We start from the raw sequence: 13,970 nt of genomic DNA on the forward strand, positions 1-13,970 counted from the left end.
CCAACTGCATATTTATGCTGAATCCAGAATAGATCTCAATGATAGGAAGTTATAATTCTGCAGCAAGGCAAGGAAATTGCTTTCAGTCTTAAAGAGCGGTGGAATTTTGTATGGTTAATGACAAAATGGTTATGGTTAATGACAAAAGAAGAACCATGTCTTTGCAGCAAATTATGGATACTGTAGGACGTCCAAACTGTTGTTAGAGTGCATTGAATTGGCGAACACGGCTAAAGCTGTCACATAACCAATAAAATACAAGGTTTACCAGCCATTTTCATAAACCAATGTTCCTACAAAAGTGAAAGACACTGTTGTATTTACATTGTTGATATTTGTTAAGAGTTGTTTAAATAAATAACATCACAATTTGCAGTGCCGTTCGACATGTCTAATTCAGTGACATTTTGAATTCCAGCATTGGCAGTAATGGGGCAGCAATTTGGTTTTAGATTTTGAAATGTAGTATTAATGTAATATAATTTAAATGTTTGTGATATAGGAGTAAACAAGATGCTAAGTAAAGTAAAGCAAAGTAAGCTCCTTGGTAAGAAATTCCCAGCAAGGGAACAGCAAGAAATCTGCAGGAAATAGAAAACCGCCAAAAAATAGGACTACTTTTTCACATAGCCACACTCTAAAATAAAAAAATGTTCTATATGGCACCAAAAATAGTTATTTGTCGTAATCATAGAGGGACCACTTTTGGTGCTATATAGCACCATATCTTAACATGTACTGTATATGGTAGCGGTGCTATATAGCACCTTAGTTAGCGGTGCTATATAGCACCTTAGTCAAAGAACCGGTGAAGAACCTCTGATAACTGCTGAAGAACCACTGAAGAACCAAAATTGGTGCTATATAGCACTTAAAAAGGTTCCCCTATGATTACGAGCCAAGGACCGTTTTTGGTGCCATATAGAACCTTTTTTTTTAAGAGTGCATGTCATTTTTTAAACACAGCGTTTTTTTTATGCACATATGAATATTAACAAAATATGTAAAGTTTATGTTCAGGGAAGCTTTGAACATTTTAAATACTTTAGAATATGTATGTAAACGCAATGCATGCTTGGGGTTTGATTGGCAGGTTCAGGGTCTTGCGGGTCAAATTTATATTGACCACTAGATGGGGCATTGAGCCTTTTTATAACCTAGCATTGCCAGGGGAGGTGACCAACACTGGCCATCAGCTTCCTCTTCTAACTGTTATTTGATATCCCAAGGTCTGTTGAAGTTTAGTTTACTAATGAATTTAGAAAAATGTGATCACATACTGTATGTATAAATAAATATTTCTAATACATAGGCTAAAATGTAACTTTATAATACTGAATTATACTTTTTTCTGCATGTAAGTCACTGAAAGTAACCTCTCTATTCTTGAGTGAAATGTTAAAGTAAGTGTTTCACTAAAAGATTCTGCTTCATTTTGTTGAAAGTGAAAGTGTCCTGCAGTGATACATGTGTTCTGTGGTATTCTGATATCATGAAAATCCCACTGCTTTCAGTGACATTGTGAAGTGACTTATCAAGTAGTCTCCATGCACCCTGGTTGAGATCATCAAACCCATACTGTGCTCAGGCCTGGAGCCACCTCCTGAGAGTCAACAAATAATCCAGATTTTATATCTATCAATCTATGATCTTACCATAGGCCTATCTATCTATCTATCTATCTATCTATCTATCTATCTATCTATCTATCTATCTATCTATCTATCTATCTATCTATCTATCTATCTATCTATCTATCTATCTATCTATCTATCTATCTATCTATCTATCTATCTATCTATCTATCTATCTATCTATCTATCTATCTATCTATCTATCTATCTATCTATCTATCTATCTATCTATCTAAATAAATTATATATACAAATGTTTGACTATATCTTCACAGTATAAATATAGATAAAAGAGTTGCTAGATTACAGAATTAATTACGAGTAACTTTAGTTGTTAGAGGCCTGTGTTTACTCTGTTACTGTATTCATTAGTCTTGCACATGGAGTCGAGCTGAAGGGCGGGGCCCGATGCCGAGCCAACGACGTAAAGTCTGGATCAGTACACTTCCTTTCTCTGGATGTCAGACCGTCTGAGAAAAATTTAACTGTAGGTCAATCTCGAGATTCTTTATTTTAAATGCGCTCCAAAGCGTTAGTCTTTAATAGTTTAGGCTGGAAGTTTGATGGGAGTAAGAGCGTAACGGAGTAACGGGACGGGGTAGCACACTAGGAGCTTTCTGTAAAGAATCTAATGAACCGCGCAAAAAGTTAAACATTAAGTGGGATCTTTACGGGAATAAGAAAGCCTGAAGATTTGAATGATGACTGAGAAAGAGTTGGTGATGGACGACATCACAACAGGTAAGATAAATCGCATTTTAGAAAGTTTGAGCAGTCTATTCCACGTTGCAACCCGTTATCAACGCCCACAGTGAGCACACATAATTATTCACAAACAGATCCACTCTGAGACAGATCCACTCTTTACGTTTGTACTTATCTGCGAGCTTTATTTTGTGGCAAAGATAGGCTAAAATGTTATATGTTAATTTTAAACTGGATATAGCTAATATAAAAAATAATACAGTAGCCTAGCGTATTAATTGTAGGCTATTAATAATAATAATAATAGCTAATTGGTTTACTGTAAGTAACCACATCTACGTTAAAATTTATATTTTTAAAAGACAATATGGACGTTTACAGTAAAATATGAGGCTATAAAATAATTAATAGGCCTACTGTTTTTTGGGGGGTGGGGTGGGGGGTTACAGTAGGCTATAGCCTACTTTCGTGGTATATTATTGTTAAAATGGTGTGCAAAGTGTATCGTCTTTTAATCAATGTCATCATATTTATTTAGATGTAGCCTAATTTAGCTATTTTTCAATGTTAACTTAGCCTACCCAGGTTAGCCTATTCCCAACTCATTTTACAGTTGAAAGCATAGGCTATTTCAATAGTTCAAATAGGACGTTATATGATTGAATGACACATTTATTCATCTCATTCTATTTTTACGGTAATGTAATGTACTGGCAAGCTAACAGCTTTTACCGTATGCTAAACATGTTGTACAGTGTATTCCTGGAAAGCACATTTACCCTGCTGCACAATGATAAGCAATGTATTGCATTGGATGTAGGTTAGATATAATATTCCACCTATACAGCACATTATTAGTCTTATCTTTTACGAGATTTTTTATCCCAGCACGACTCTTTATGGCAGGATGCCCTAGCCGGGGAAACTGCATCTGACTTTAAAAGCGCAGTGTGGAGTTTAGTGACTGAGATAGTAGCGGTGCAGAGTTGGGTCACGTGGTCTCGCTCCTAGGAGCTTTGAGTCAATGCAGCAAAAGTCTGCACGCTCCATCATCATCATCATCATCCCAGGTGAAGCCGGAACGAGGTAGGGCTCCTCAACCACCGACCCAAACATACAACAGAGCTTAAATATACTTTCAAAACGCATACTTAAACGGTTTAGTGCTCGTTTTGATACGGCATAATAGCAATGCAGATAAATGTATAATGCGACCGTTTAGCCTACAACATGGCTCTGGGATCAAAATAACATTAGCGCGGATGTATAATATTGTAACTGTTTCAAGGTTTGGAATGTTTCGGACAGTTTTGCACATTGGAAGGTAAATGAGCACATGCTGTTGTCTGTCCTTTAGGAAGGACGCCAGTTTGACTGCTGATGTGATGTAATGTGATTCAGGATGGGCGCATCTCTGACACAGCAAGAGCATCTGTAAGATAGTCATTTTGAGTATGTTTCCCAGAGACTGTTTGTGCAGTAGACATCATTAGACAACATCAAGGTGATATTCGGTGGAGAGATGCGTTACATCTTTACGACATTTCCGTCTTTTCGAATCGCGAATCCTTGTTTTGTATCGGATCGGTTGAACCGGGTCTGGATGATTCCTTCACAAATCGGACTAATTCGGTCCGAGTGGATCACTGACTCGTTGGACTGAGAACCGATTCGTTATGAACCGAGAACTGATGAGTGAACTGATGGATTGACACGTTATTTTTGATAGCCGCAGTTACAAATTAAACGTAATACATGTTTATGACTTGATTTGTATTAGTTTTATCAACACGTATTAATAATAAATAGCTAGCATGTGATTAAAAAGTGGGGGAATCTTTTCAAACCAGAGATGCAAATACAAATTATATTTTGGTTCTCAATGACTTTGTTTTTATTAACTTAAATTAACGGTTTTCATACGCATTTATATACGTTGTAAATTTAAAGCGCATATATCAGAGACCACGTGATGACGCAGTTATGTCGTGGCTGAATCATTTCTGCACCGGTCTTTAACTCCTAAAGAATCGATTCGCTGAAATGAGTCGTACTGTAAACGTTTTGAATAGACCAGGATGTTGACAATCTGACACTGGTGTGCTAATTGCAACGCGCTGGGAAATTTGCATTGCATTGAACATTGAACTTGCTGCCAAATGTTTTTTTGGACCATTTGGCTGTTGAAATGTGCAAATGAACTCCATAATGTCCACACCTACTTCATTGAGTGTTTGTGTGTAACAGTTTTAACCTTTGCATAGCCAGCCTCTGGTAAGGGTGCCAATAGCAGTATAAACCCCCCTCCCCCCAGCACATTCCCACGGTGCCACTTCGGGCTGGAGTATAAAAGAGTCATTGTTTGAGTCAAGGGGAAAAGGCCTCATAGGTAGCACATGGAGCCGCGGGCCGGGTACAGAAGAGAAGACTAGACTCAGAAATGGTTTATTAGATGGGTAGTTGTGCGTATTGCATGTGGAGGCCTTATGTAAACAAATATGCTTTCAGACTTTAGATACATTTCTTCCTGAGGGTAATTTGCGGCTTTCTGGTTTATATAATGCTGTTTTATGATTATATTTTTATCTGAAGTTGACATTTTCACTAGTCTGCCTGTCCACATAAAACTCTATTTGGTGAATCAATCTTTTTGATGCCTTTTGTCTGGCCTCTGAGCAGTACAAATAATAATACAATATATAATATAATTTTATTATAAATATGTGTTAATTGAAGTTTGTTGTGTATTAAATATTGACAGAGATGATTGCACTGATGTTTGCATATGATTGAATTTCATGTATTTGGTTTAGAAAAAGAAGTATTTGAATCTGTGTTTGCTAAATCTTTATTATGGAATCAACTAGGGTTAGTGAACATTAGCCACACAACGGCATCTCTTTCTTGGCAAGCATGCACTTGGATTACAGTGGGGCTGACTGCAATAGTGAACATGGTTGCAGAGGACTGCCTGGTGCAGTTAAACACTGATGCACGTGGCTGGGGCAGGACTGCTTAGTCAGCATGGATAAGATAGGGGGTATTCATGCCTGTCTGCAACATTCATGCATGCAAACACACACAAACTGTGACCAGCTAACGGCAAATACACATATGTGTGACAAACAAACATGCACATCTAACACGTGTACGCTGTACGGCCAGATGCCTGTAACTCTGGGCTGAGCAGTATGATGTGACCGAGAGAGCAGTGATAATGTCCATTGTCAGGGTGTGGCCACAAGACGTGATGTGGATTCACATCTGTTTAAATAGCCACAGTCCAGACACATGGCTGAGGAGAGAATATGTAGTGATGGTATTTGTCTTTAGAAATGAATGAGCAAATAAATCATTTACATGCACAGACATGCAAACAATTTTTTTTGCTGGATCTAAAACAAATGTGTGTTTTCTAAACCAGTGCGATATTTTATGCATTTTATCATGTGCTATGCAAGTAAATTGCAAGTCTTGTCCTTGCAGTCTAGGAGATGCTCAGCTGGCAGGGGGTGTCTGGGCCCTGGATGTGTGTTTGGAGAGGTAGGACAACAGGGTGATGTAATTTAAAGCGGAGCCATTAGTGTCTCTGTTTGAGGTCAGCTCGATGCCTTTTAGCTTCACACACACATGTTCGCTTAGAAAGTCTCAGTTTGATGAGTGCTGTCTGTGGTCCGCATCTGTGTAGGTCAAACTAAAATAAATATATATAAACACATTCACACACGTATGAATGCATATTTGATATTTTAACTGAACTTAGGACTGGTGGTGGTGCTTAAGATATTGTTGGTTTCTTTAAAAAATTATAATAGTAATTATTAATAAGATAATAATACTGCTACTAATTCTACTACTTATAACAATATACAATGCACTAAGGATTGATGAGCTGCTGGGTTCATGAATATTAATCTTGTTGTCAGCGTTCGCTCGAACTGATTTGCTGGAATCAAAACAAAACAGGTAATAGATGAGCACCAGCCAATGAGATTGCCGTATGCGCATTAGTTCCGCCCATTACCGGAATAACCGCATATCTTCTGCTTGTTTTTTTAAAGCTGAATAATTCCAAATTATTGGTTTTACAATATGGTTTACATGTAGCTAGCACGTTGATTCTGCGTGATATTTAAGACTCTCTCTCTCTTCGCGTGTGTGAGAGAGAAACACAGCACTCTCTGCAAAGCGACGTAGAGTTGTGCGCCTACACACTAGAGTTTACTGTACGTCAGATACAGGTAAGCTCGCATCCATTGAGCTGAACTGAAATGGACAGATCGCTTGACGGAGAGCGAAACTGTTTCTCTGAGTATTCAGCGAGTGAAAATTAAATCTATGATGCAAAACTTATTCTTAGCCTCTAACACACACACTAGGAGCAAAATCTAAGCATTTCTTAGCCAATGGCTAATGATAGATATTATTTAGTCGCCCAGAGTGAAGATTTACTCGCATATGCGAGTGTTTTACTCGCATTGTAGAGGGTTGCGGGTAGCCATTGACTTCCATTGTAGGAAAAAAAATAAGTCAATGGCAACCGTCAACTGTCTGGTTACTGACATTCTTCAAAATATTTTCTTTTGTGTTCAACAAAAGAAATAAACTCAGGTACAGGTTGAGGGTGAGTAAATGATGACAACATTTTCATTTTTGGGTGAACTATCCCTTTAATGTCAACTTGTTTATATAAGACAAATCTCTAGCTTATTCACTTATATCTGCAGAGTTTCGAGGCATAAACACTTGCAGATGGGATGGTCTTTTTTCTAACTGAAAGACGTGCTGTGAATGATGTAGACATTTGGAAACCTGCTACGACACTTACAAAAGCCCAAAAATTCCAATCTGGCATTACGTCATGGTTAAGGTATTAGCTGCGGTTGCCTCAGTTCCCAAAGTGAAGGAGAGAGAAGTTATAGAAGGGGGGAGCAGGGGTGTCTTTAGTGTCAACAGACCATCTACGTGATAATGAGAATGTTACGCCTTTGGGGTGTTACGTTAAAAACCCATATTAGCCCTCACAACTGATAATATATCACTTTTTAGCTCCCTTTATACACAAAGTCAAGCTTTTATTTACAATACGTGCCTGCCAAGAGACAGCATTCAGGCCAAGCAGACTCCACCCAAAGCATAATGTTCTCATACTGTACATCTGTGACCGTCAGCTCAGTAAATCATGTGCATTTAGGCAATTTCACAAATTAACTTCTTTATTAAGTGGCTGTATTTTAACTATATTTGGGGCTGTATTAGTATTAGTATTAGTGTATTATTACTTTTTTTCAGGAATCTTTGATAAATAGGTAAAAAATTAAATAAAAATATTTTTTAACAATGCATCATTGCTGGATAAAAGTATTAGTTTCTTTTTGAACAGTAGTGTCTTTAAAAACACAAATTGATTTTATTCAAAATCTAAGTCTGAACAATTATGTCTTTGTTTTTCAATTGAAACCAAACTTCAGTTCAAATACAAGAGTAGCTGTAAAAATGTGCAAGATATCATAACATTAAAAAAAAACTCTCTGAATGGTCACTGCAGATGTGACTGCTAAACCCATTACTAGAAAGGCCTTGGATACAGTCATATGAAATATTCAATAAACTCACAAAAAGGGAATTTTTGCCTCCATGTTTGAAATATCTATGGCAGTTTTGTCACAGTGGCATTTTTAATCAGGCATTATAAGTGTGTATTTCCGTGCTGTGAAGTACAGAAAGGTTTTGACTTAGAAATTAAAAACGCAAACACAGTGACCCATAAAACATTCTCACACCCGAGAATAACATAGCAGATAGTCGACACAGATGTCCAATATATGTGTGTGAGCAAATTTGGTTTGTATGATCTAACTCCGTTCTGACCCAAATCTAGACTATTACTCGCAAAGTTACTGGGTCTGTCATGCACTGTGCCGGTGGTTCACTTTGCTTTGGAGAGGTTTTGAATAATTTCACATATATATGAATAATTCAGATACTCCTTTTGGTAGTATCAAGAGAGGTGGTGTGACCAGCCACACAGATTTTACTCATATTTCGAAGATGAATTTATCTTTAGGTTGTGTTAAAAAAAAAGACATTGATGTAGTTTGCTGGATCACAGGCTGGTTATTGACACATTTGAGCTGTTTCAGACGCCTTTAATATGAATTTACATGCCACCAGGAAGACTTGATTTGTTGTACTGTATTCCCTGTGGGCCTGACTGCACTATGTGAGGATAACCAGCCCCACTAGCGTGAAGAGATATGCCAATAATCCAGTCAAGCTGTGTCTGGCCTTCAGTCTCAGGGGCAATGAGAGGGTTGATGTATGGGTATATATATACTCAGTAGCTTATAGTGGCATTACAGGGAAGCATGTACTTCAAGTGTGCTGCACAGAGTTTAGCCTGACCTTCAGAGCATGACTGCAGGAATCTATGTTTAGATTTTTGGGCCTAATTTAAGATCTATTTAGTCTATTCTATGCATAGTTCAATCAAAAATGAAAATTCTGTCATTACTTACCCTCGTGCTGTTATGACTTTCTTTCTTCTGTGGAAGAAGATATTTTGAAGAATGTTTGTACCAACTCATAATAGGGTTGTACGATTAATCGAAAAATAATCGAAACCGACGTATTTTTCCCTTGTCGGTTATTTCAGTTTTAGTCACGTGACTCCGCCCCGTCAGTCACATCAAGTGCAGTTTGCAGGCACACAGAGAGATGCAGGAGCAGTTATCTGTGTTTATAGATGCCCAGAATCACTATAGTAACTGCATGTTTTACACAGTTTATACAGGTAAGATTGCCGTTCTTATAGCCTACGCGCTGCCACACACACACACACACACACACACAGACGGCGCGCACAAGCCCCTAAGCCAGATCGCTTTCACTTTCGTCCTCATAAAGTTTGTCAAGTAAATGCGTTTAGGCTTGCCAGTTTGAACATTTAAAGCGATTGTACACTAAAAACAACAATATGGAAAACTTATCCGTTCAGTGCTCAGCTTTTTTCTGTGACACAGAGAGCCGTGCTGTGTCGCGTCTCTGACAACGCGCGTGCGCCCTGAAGGCAGACCTCTTTCACCTGCGTCCTCACAAAGCTTTGTCATTTGTATGTGTTTTAAGGCCTGCCAGTTTGAACATTAAAGCAATTTTAGACCATCAGATGTGTATTATGTTGAAGTAATGCCTGATATATTGTGACAAACGAACACTCAGACAGAAGCTCGCACATCATGTGAAGATCGCTCGCAGAGAGCAGCGCAGGAACGCAGTGTCAACGCTGTCCTGTTAAAGTAAAGTCACTAAAGTAGCTTAGAAACTCAACCGTTATAGGCATATATTTTAATACCTTTGAAGTAAGTACAAACCACTAGGGCTGTAATCTCCCAGTCGATTAGTCGATTATTAGTTGATACGTTCTGGCTCGACCAAAATTATGATTGGTCGATTTTTTGCCGCGTTCATTTCATCAGTTTTGCCGCGTTCATTTAATCAGGTGGAAAGCACTAATTGCTAATGGGGGTGTTTTCAGAGCACCCCTGTTTCACAGGTAACAATCTGTCTTCAGAACACCCCCATTGTTTCCACTTCTTTTGGATTAGCCCAACCAACTGGCGAAGAGAAGTCTCTCGCTGGTCCTTTGTGTTTCATTCCCCGCTGGCTCAAACGCACGCCCATAGCGGTAAACTTGAGGAACGCCCATCAACATACACATGAGGGGAAGCGTCACAACACCGCTAGTGGATCTGTACTGCCAGTTTTGCCGCGTTCATTTCATCAGTTTTGACGCGCCGCGTTCATTTCATCAGGTGGAAAGCACTAATTGCTAATGGGGGTGTTTTCAGAGCACCCCTGTTTCACAGGTAACAGACTGTCTTCAGAACACCCCCATTGTTTCCACTTCTTTTGGATTAGCCCAACCCACTGGAGAAGAGAGACAGATTGAAGAAGGCTATTTTTCTTGTATATTATTTATTTAATTGTGAGAGCGTTTTTTCTGCTCTTGATCTGGCTTGTTTAATAAATATTCCTTTTTTATTAAAGTGGACGTGCCTTTTGTGTTTAAGAGTAAAAGCTTTAAGTTAATAGTCTATTCGTGTCTCAGCCGCGAAGCTGAGCTCAGCTCCATATGTTTTTTTTACGGTCTATGGTTTGAACGTCACAGAGCGGCTGATACTGTCTGTCAGTTATTATAATACATATGACAAAAACAATTATCTAAATTATGTTGCATATTCCTCAAAAGTTCTTGAGATGATATATCTAGTTGACAACATATAGTACTATATTTTCGGAAGTCATAGGCTATGATATTGAGCAGGTGCATGCGATGCAACGCTGTCAGAGCCGTCAGACTCGTGTCTGACTCATTTCAGTGCAAAATAATCAAGTCAAAAGCTATTTAATATACTGCAAATAGCCTTCTAGTTTTTTTATGTTTATTTATAACTCATTTAGGCAGACAACAAGGCTACCAAGTACTGCACACAGTGCGCAGCTAATTAATTTAAAGTTTTTTTTTCCTAACGTCATTTTAGTCGATTTTTAGTCGAAAATGTCAGGACTTCAGTCGACCAAGATTTTCTTTGGTTGATTACAGCCCTACAAACCACAGCTTCATAATGAATAGAGACGGTATGAGTAATTCACACACACAATCACTCTCTCATTAATGCATTCAAATAAATGTAATGTAGGCCTACTGTGCTAATGTATCTGTATATGATGTACATCAGAAATCTGCCCCATAGACAATAACTGCTGAAAGTGAACTTAAAGTATTTTAAAATCACAAAGAAATGCACTTTTTCATAAAAAAAAAAATCCACCTTTAATAGTAGAACATATTTACAGTAAAAACCTTATCAGGAACCTACTCAAAAACCTTATGAGGGCAAAAAATTTAAAGCAAAAAAAAGAAGAAGCAAAATAATCGTTCATTAATCGTAATCGAGGTAAAATGTTCAATTAATCAAGGTTTTTATTTTTGGTCAAATCGTTACAGCCCTAACTCATAACTGCACATAATGTAAAAACTGCACATAATTGTCAGAAGGTGAGAAAGGATCCAGAGGCGAAGGCAAGTTAACAGTTATTTTATTAAGAGTCAGGCAAGTCGGCCGCTGAGCCGTCAAACAGAGAGTTCCTTCTTAAAAGGATAACACAGGTGGTGGACCCAGGTAGATGACCGGTCCGTAGAAAACTGAACAAAGGATGGCTGACGGCCGAGGAAAAAGGTTCCCCTGAAAGTCCCGGTAACAGCACTCAGCGACAGGCGAGCTGGGTAGAGCATAGACTCGGTATGAGAATCAGCAACTGGTAGATCGGTACAAACAGCGTGCACCTAGACAGGACAAGACTTGACAGACAAACGTTCTGGTAATACATAAGCAAACAATTGTAATACTCTGGCAGAGAACAAAGGGAAGACAAGAACTAGAAATAGAGACGCTAATCAGAGGGGAAAGGAGGGACAGGTGTCGAAATAACAAGCCTCTTAATGATAACGAGGAACAGCTGCGACAAAGTGAAAGAGAGCAAGTACCCAGAGGAGAGCGTGAGTAGGAAAATGACCAGCAGGGGGGGAAAAAGAGAAAGATACAGGATCATGACAGTACCCCTCCCTCAACGAGCGCCTCCTGGCGCTGCCGAGGAAGGAGCCTGGCGGGAGCGATAGAAGTCCTCGATGAGCGAGCGGTCCAAGACGTCCCGGGCGGGGATCCAACTCCTCTCCTCAGGACCGTATCCCTCCCAATCAACCAGGAACTGGTGACCACGCCCACGAGGACGAACGTCCAACAACCTGCGGACAGTATAAACCGGAGAACCCTCGACGCGGATGGGAGGGACGGTGGGGCGTAAGGGAGCGCTATCAACGGGCTTGAGGCACGAGACATGAAAGACAGGATGGACGCGACGCAAATGAGACGGCAACCTGAGTTTGACCGATACCGGACTGAGGACCTTAATAACGCGGAAAGGTCCGATGAATTTAGGGGCTAATTTGCGTGAGGCGGACTGGAGAGGAAGGTTACAAGTGGAAAGCCACACTCTCTGACCGCAGACATAACGAGGACTCTTAACACGATGTCTATTCGCGGCTCGGCGGACCCGAGCACGGGACTTAAGAAGGGCGGATCTCACCCCTCTCCAGGTGCGTTTACAGCGTTGGATAAAAGCCTCAGCTGACGGAACATTAGACTCCGACTCCTGTGCGGAAAACAGCGGAGGCTGGTACCCTAAACAGCAATGAAACGGAGACAGACCGGTAGCGGAGGACGGAGCCGAATTGTGGGCGTATTCCGCCCAAGGAAGCTGCTCGGCCTAAGAAGTGGGGTTACGGAAGGCAAGACTACGAAGGATGCAACCAATATTCTGGTTAGCCCGCTCGGCCTGGCCATTAGTCTGGGGATGAAACCCAGAGGAGAGGCTAGCGGATACGCCGATAAGACGACAAAACTCCTTCCAGAACTGCGACGCGAATTGGGGACCCCGGTCGGACACAATGTCAGAGGGAAGCCCGTGAATACGAAACACCTGCTCGACAACGACCTGGGCAGTCTCCTTGGCGGAGGGAAGCTTAGGTAATGGGATGAAGTGGGCTGATTTAGAAAAACGATCAATGACCGTGAGAATAACGGTACTCCCTTTCGAAGGAGGAAGTCCCGTTATAAAGTCAAGAGCAATATGGGACCACGGCCGCGCGGGTACGGGTAGTGGTCTAAGAAGACCCGCCGGCGGTAAATTCCTAGACTTGGTCTGGGCGCAGACAATGCAAGAAGCTATAAAACGGCGGATGTCGCGCTCCCGGGTGGGCCACCAGAACCTCTGGCGAACAGCGGCAATGGTGCCCCTAACCCCGGGATGAGCGAACAATTTGGACGAATGCCCCCACTGGAGAACGGCCAGACGGGCAGCAAACGGGACAAACAAACGCCCCTGAGGGCACCCGCGCGGTGTGACACAGCGTGACAGCGCGCGTCTGACAAGACGTTCGATTCCCCAAACCGCGGCACCCACCACATGGCCCTGAGGAAGGACAGTCTCAGCTGTAGGCGCCACCTCCGGGGAAACGAATTGACGCGAAAGAGCGTCGGGCTTAACATTCTTTGCACCCGGTCGAAACGAGATGGTAAACTCGAACCGAGCAAAGAAAAGTGCCCAACGAGCCTGACGAGCGTTAAGTCTCTTCACCGAACGAATATACTCCAGATTACGGTGATCAGTCCAGACTATGAATGGAATCGAAGCTCCCTCCAACCACTGACGCCACTCACCCAAAGCCAGGCGGACAGCCAATAGCTCGCGATTACCGACATCATAATTGCGTTCCGCGGGTGAGAGACGATGCGAAAAATACGCACAGGGATGGACCTTGCCATCGGACGCGGAACGTTGAGAAAGGATAGCCCCCACGCCCACCTCCGAGGCGTCGACCTCGACGATAAACTGCTTGGAGACGTCCGGGGTCGAGAGAATAGGGGCCGACGTAAAAAGAGACTTTAACCGATCAAACGCCGTCTGTGCGGCCTGAGACCAAACAAAACGATTCTTGACAGACGTGAGGGCGGTAAGCGGAGCCGCGACCTGGCTGAAATTATTAATAAAGCGCCGATAAAAATTAGTGAA

The 13,970-nt window shown here is 41.0% G+C and overlaps 1 protein-coding gene across 2 annotated transcripts in view; it reads left to right on the plus strand.

Moving 5' to 3' along the window:
• Window positions 1–2,044: 2,044 nt before the first annotated feature.
• Window positions 2,045–13,970, plus strand: part of hspa12a (heat shock protein 12A) — a 62,699-nt gene continuing 50,773 nt past the window's right edge. The window contains exon 1 of one of the 2 annotated variants that reach the window (XM_079833079.1): window positions 2,045–2,375. In XM_079833079.1, coding sequence (XP_079689205.1) covers window positions 2,333–2,375 — 43 coding nt within the window. In that variant the 5' untranslated portion in view covers window positions 2,045–2,332. Of the gene's footprint in view, window positions 2,376–3,311; window positions 3,426–13,970 lie in introns of those variants that run through there. The other variant, XM_079833080.1, reaches the window with a different exon arrangement.

Source organism: Gobio gobio, assembly GCF_949357685.1.
Source record: "Gobio gobio genome assembly, chromosome: 13".
Classification (NCBI taxonomy): Eukaryota; Metazoa; Chordata; class Actinopteri; order Cypriniformes; family Gobionidae; genus Gobio; species Gobio gobio.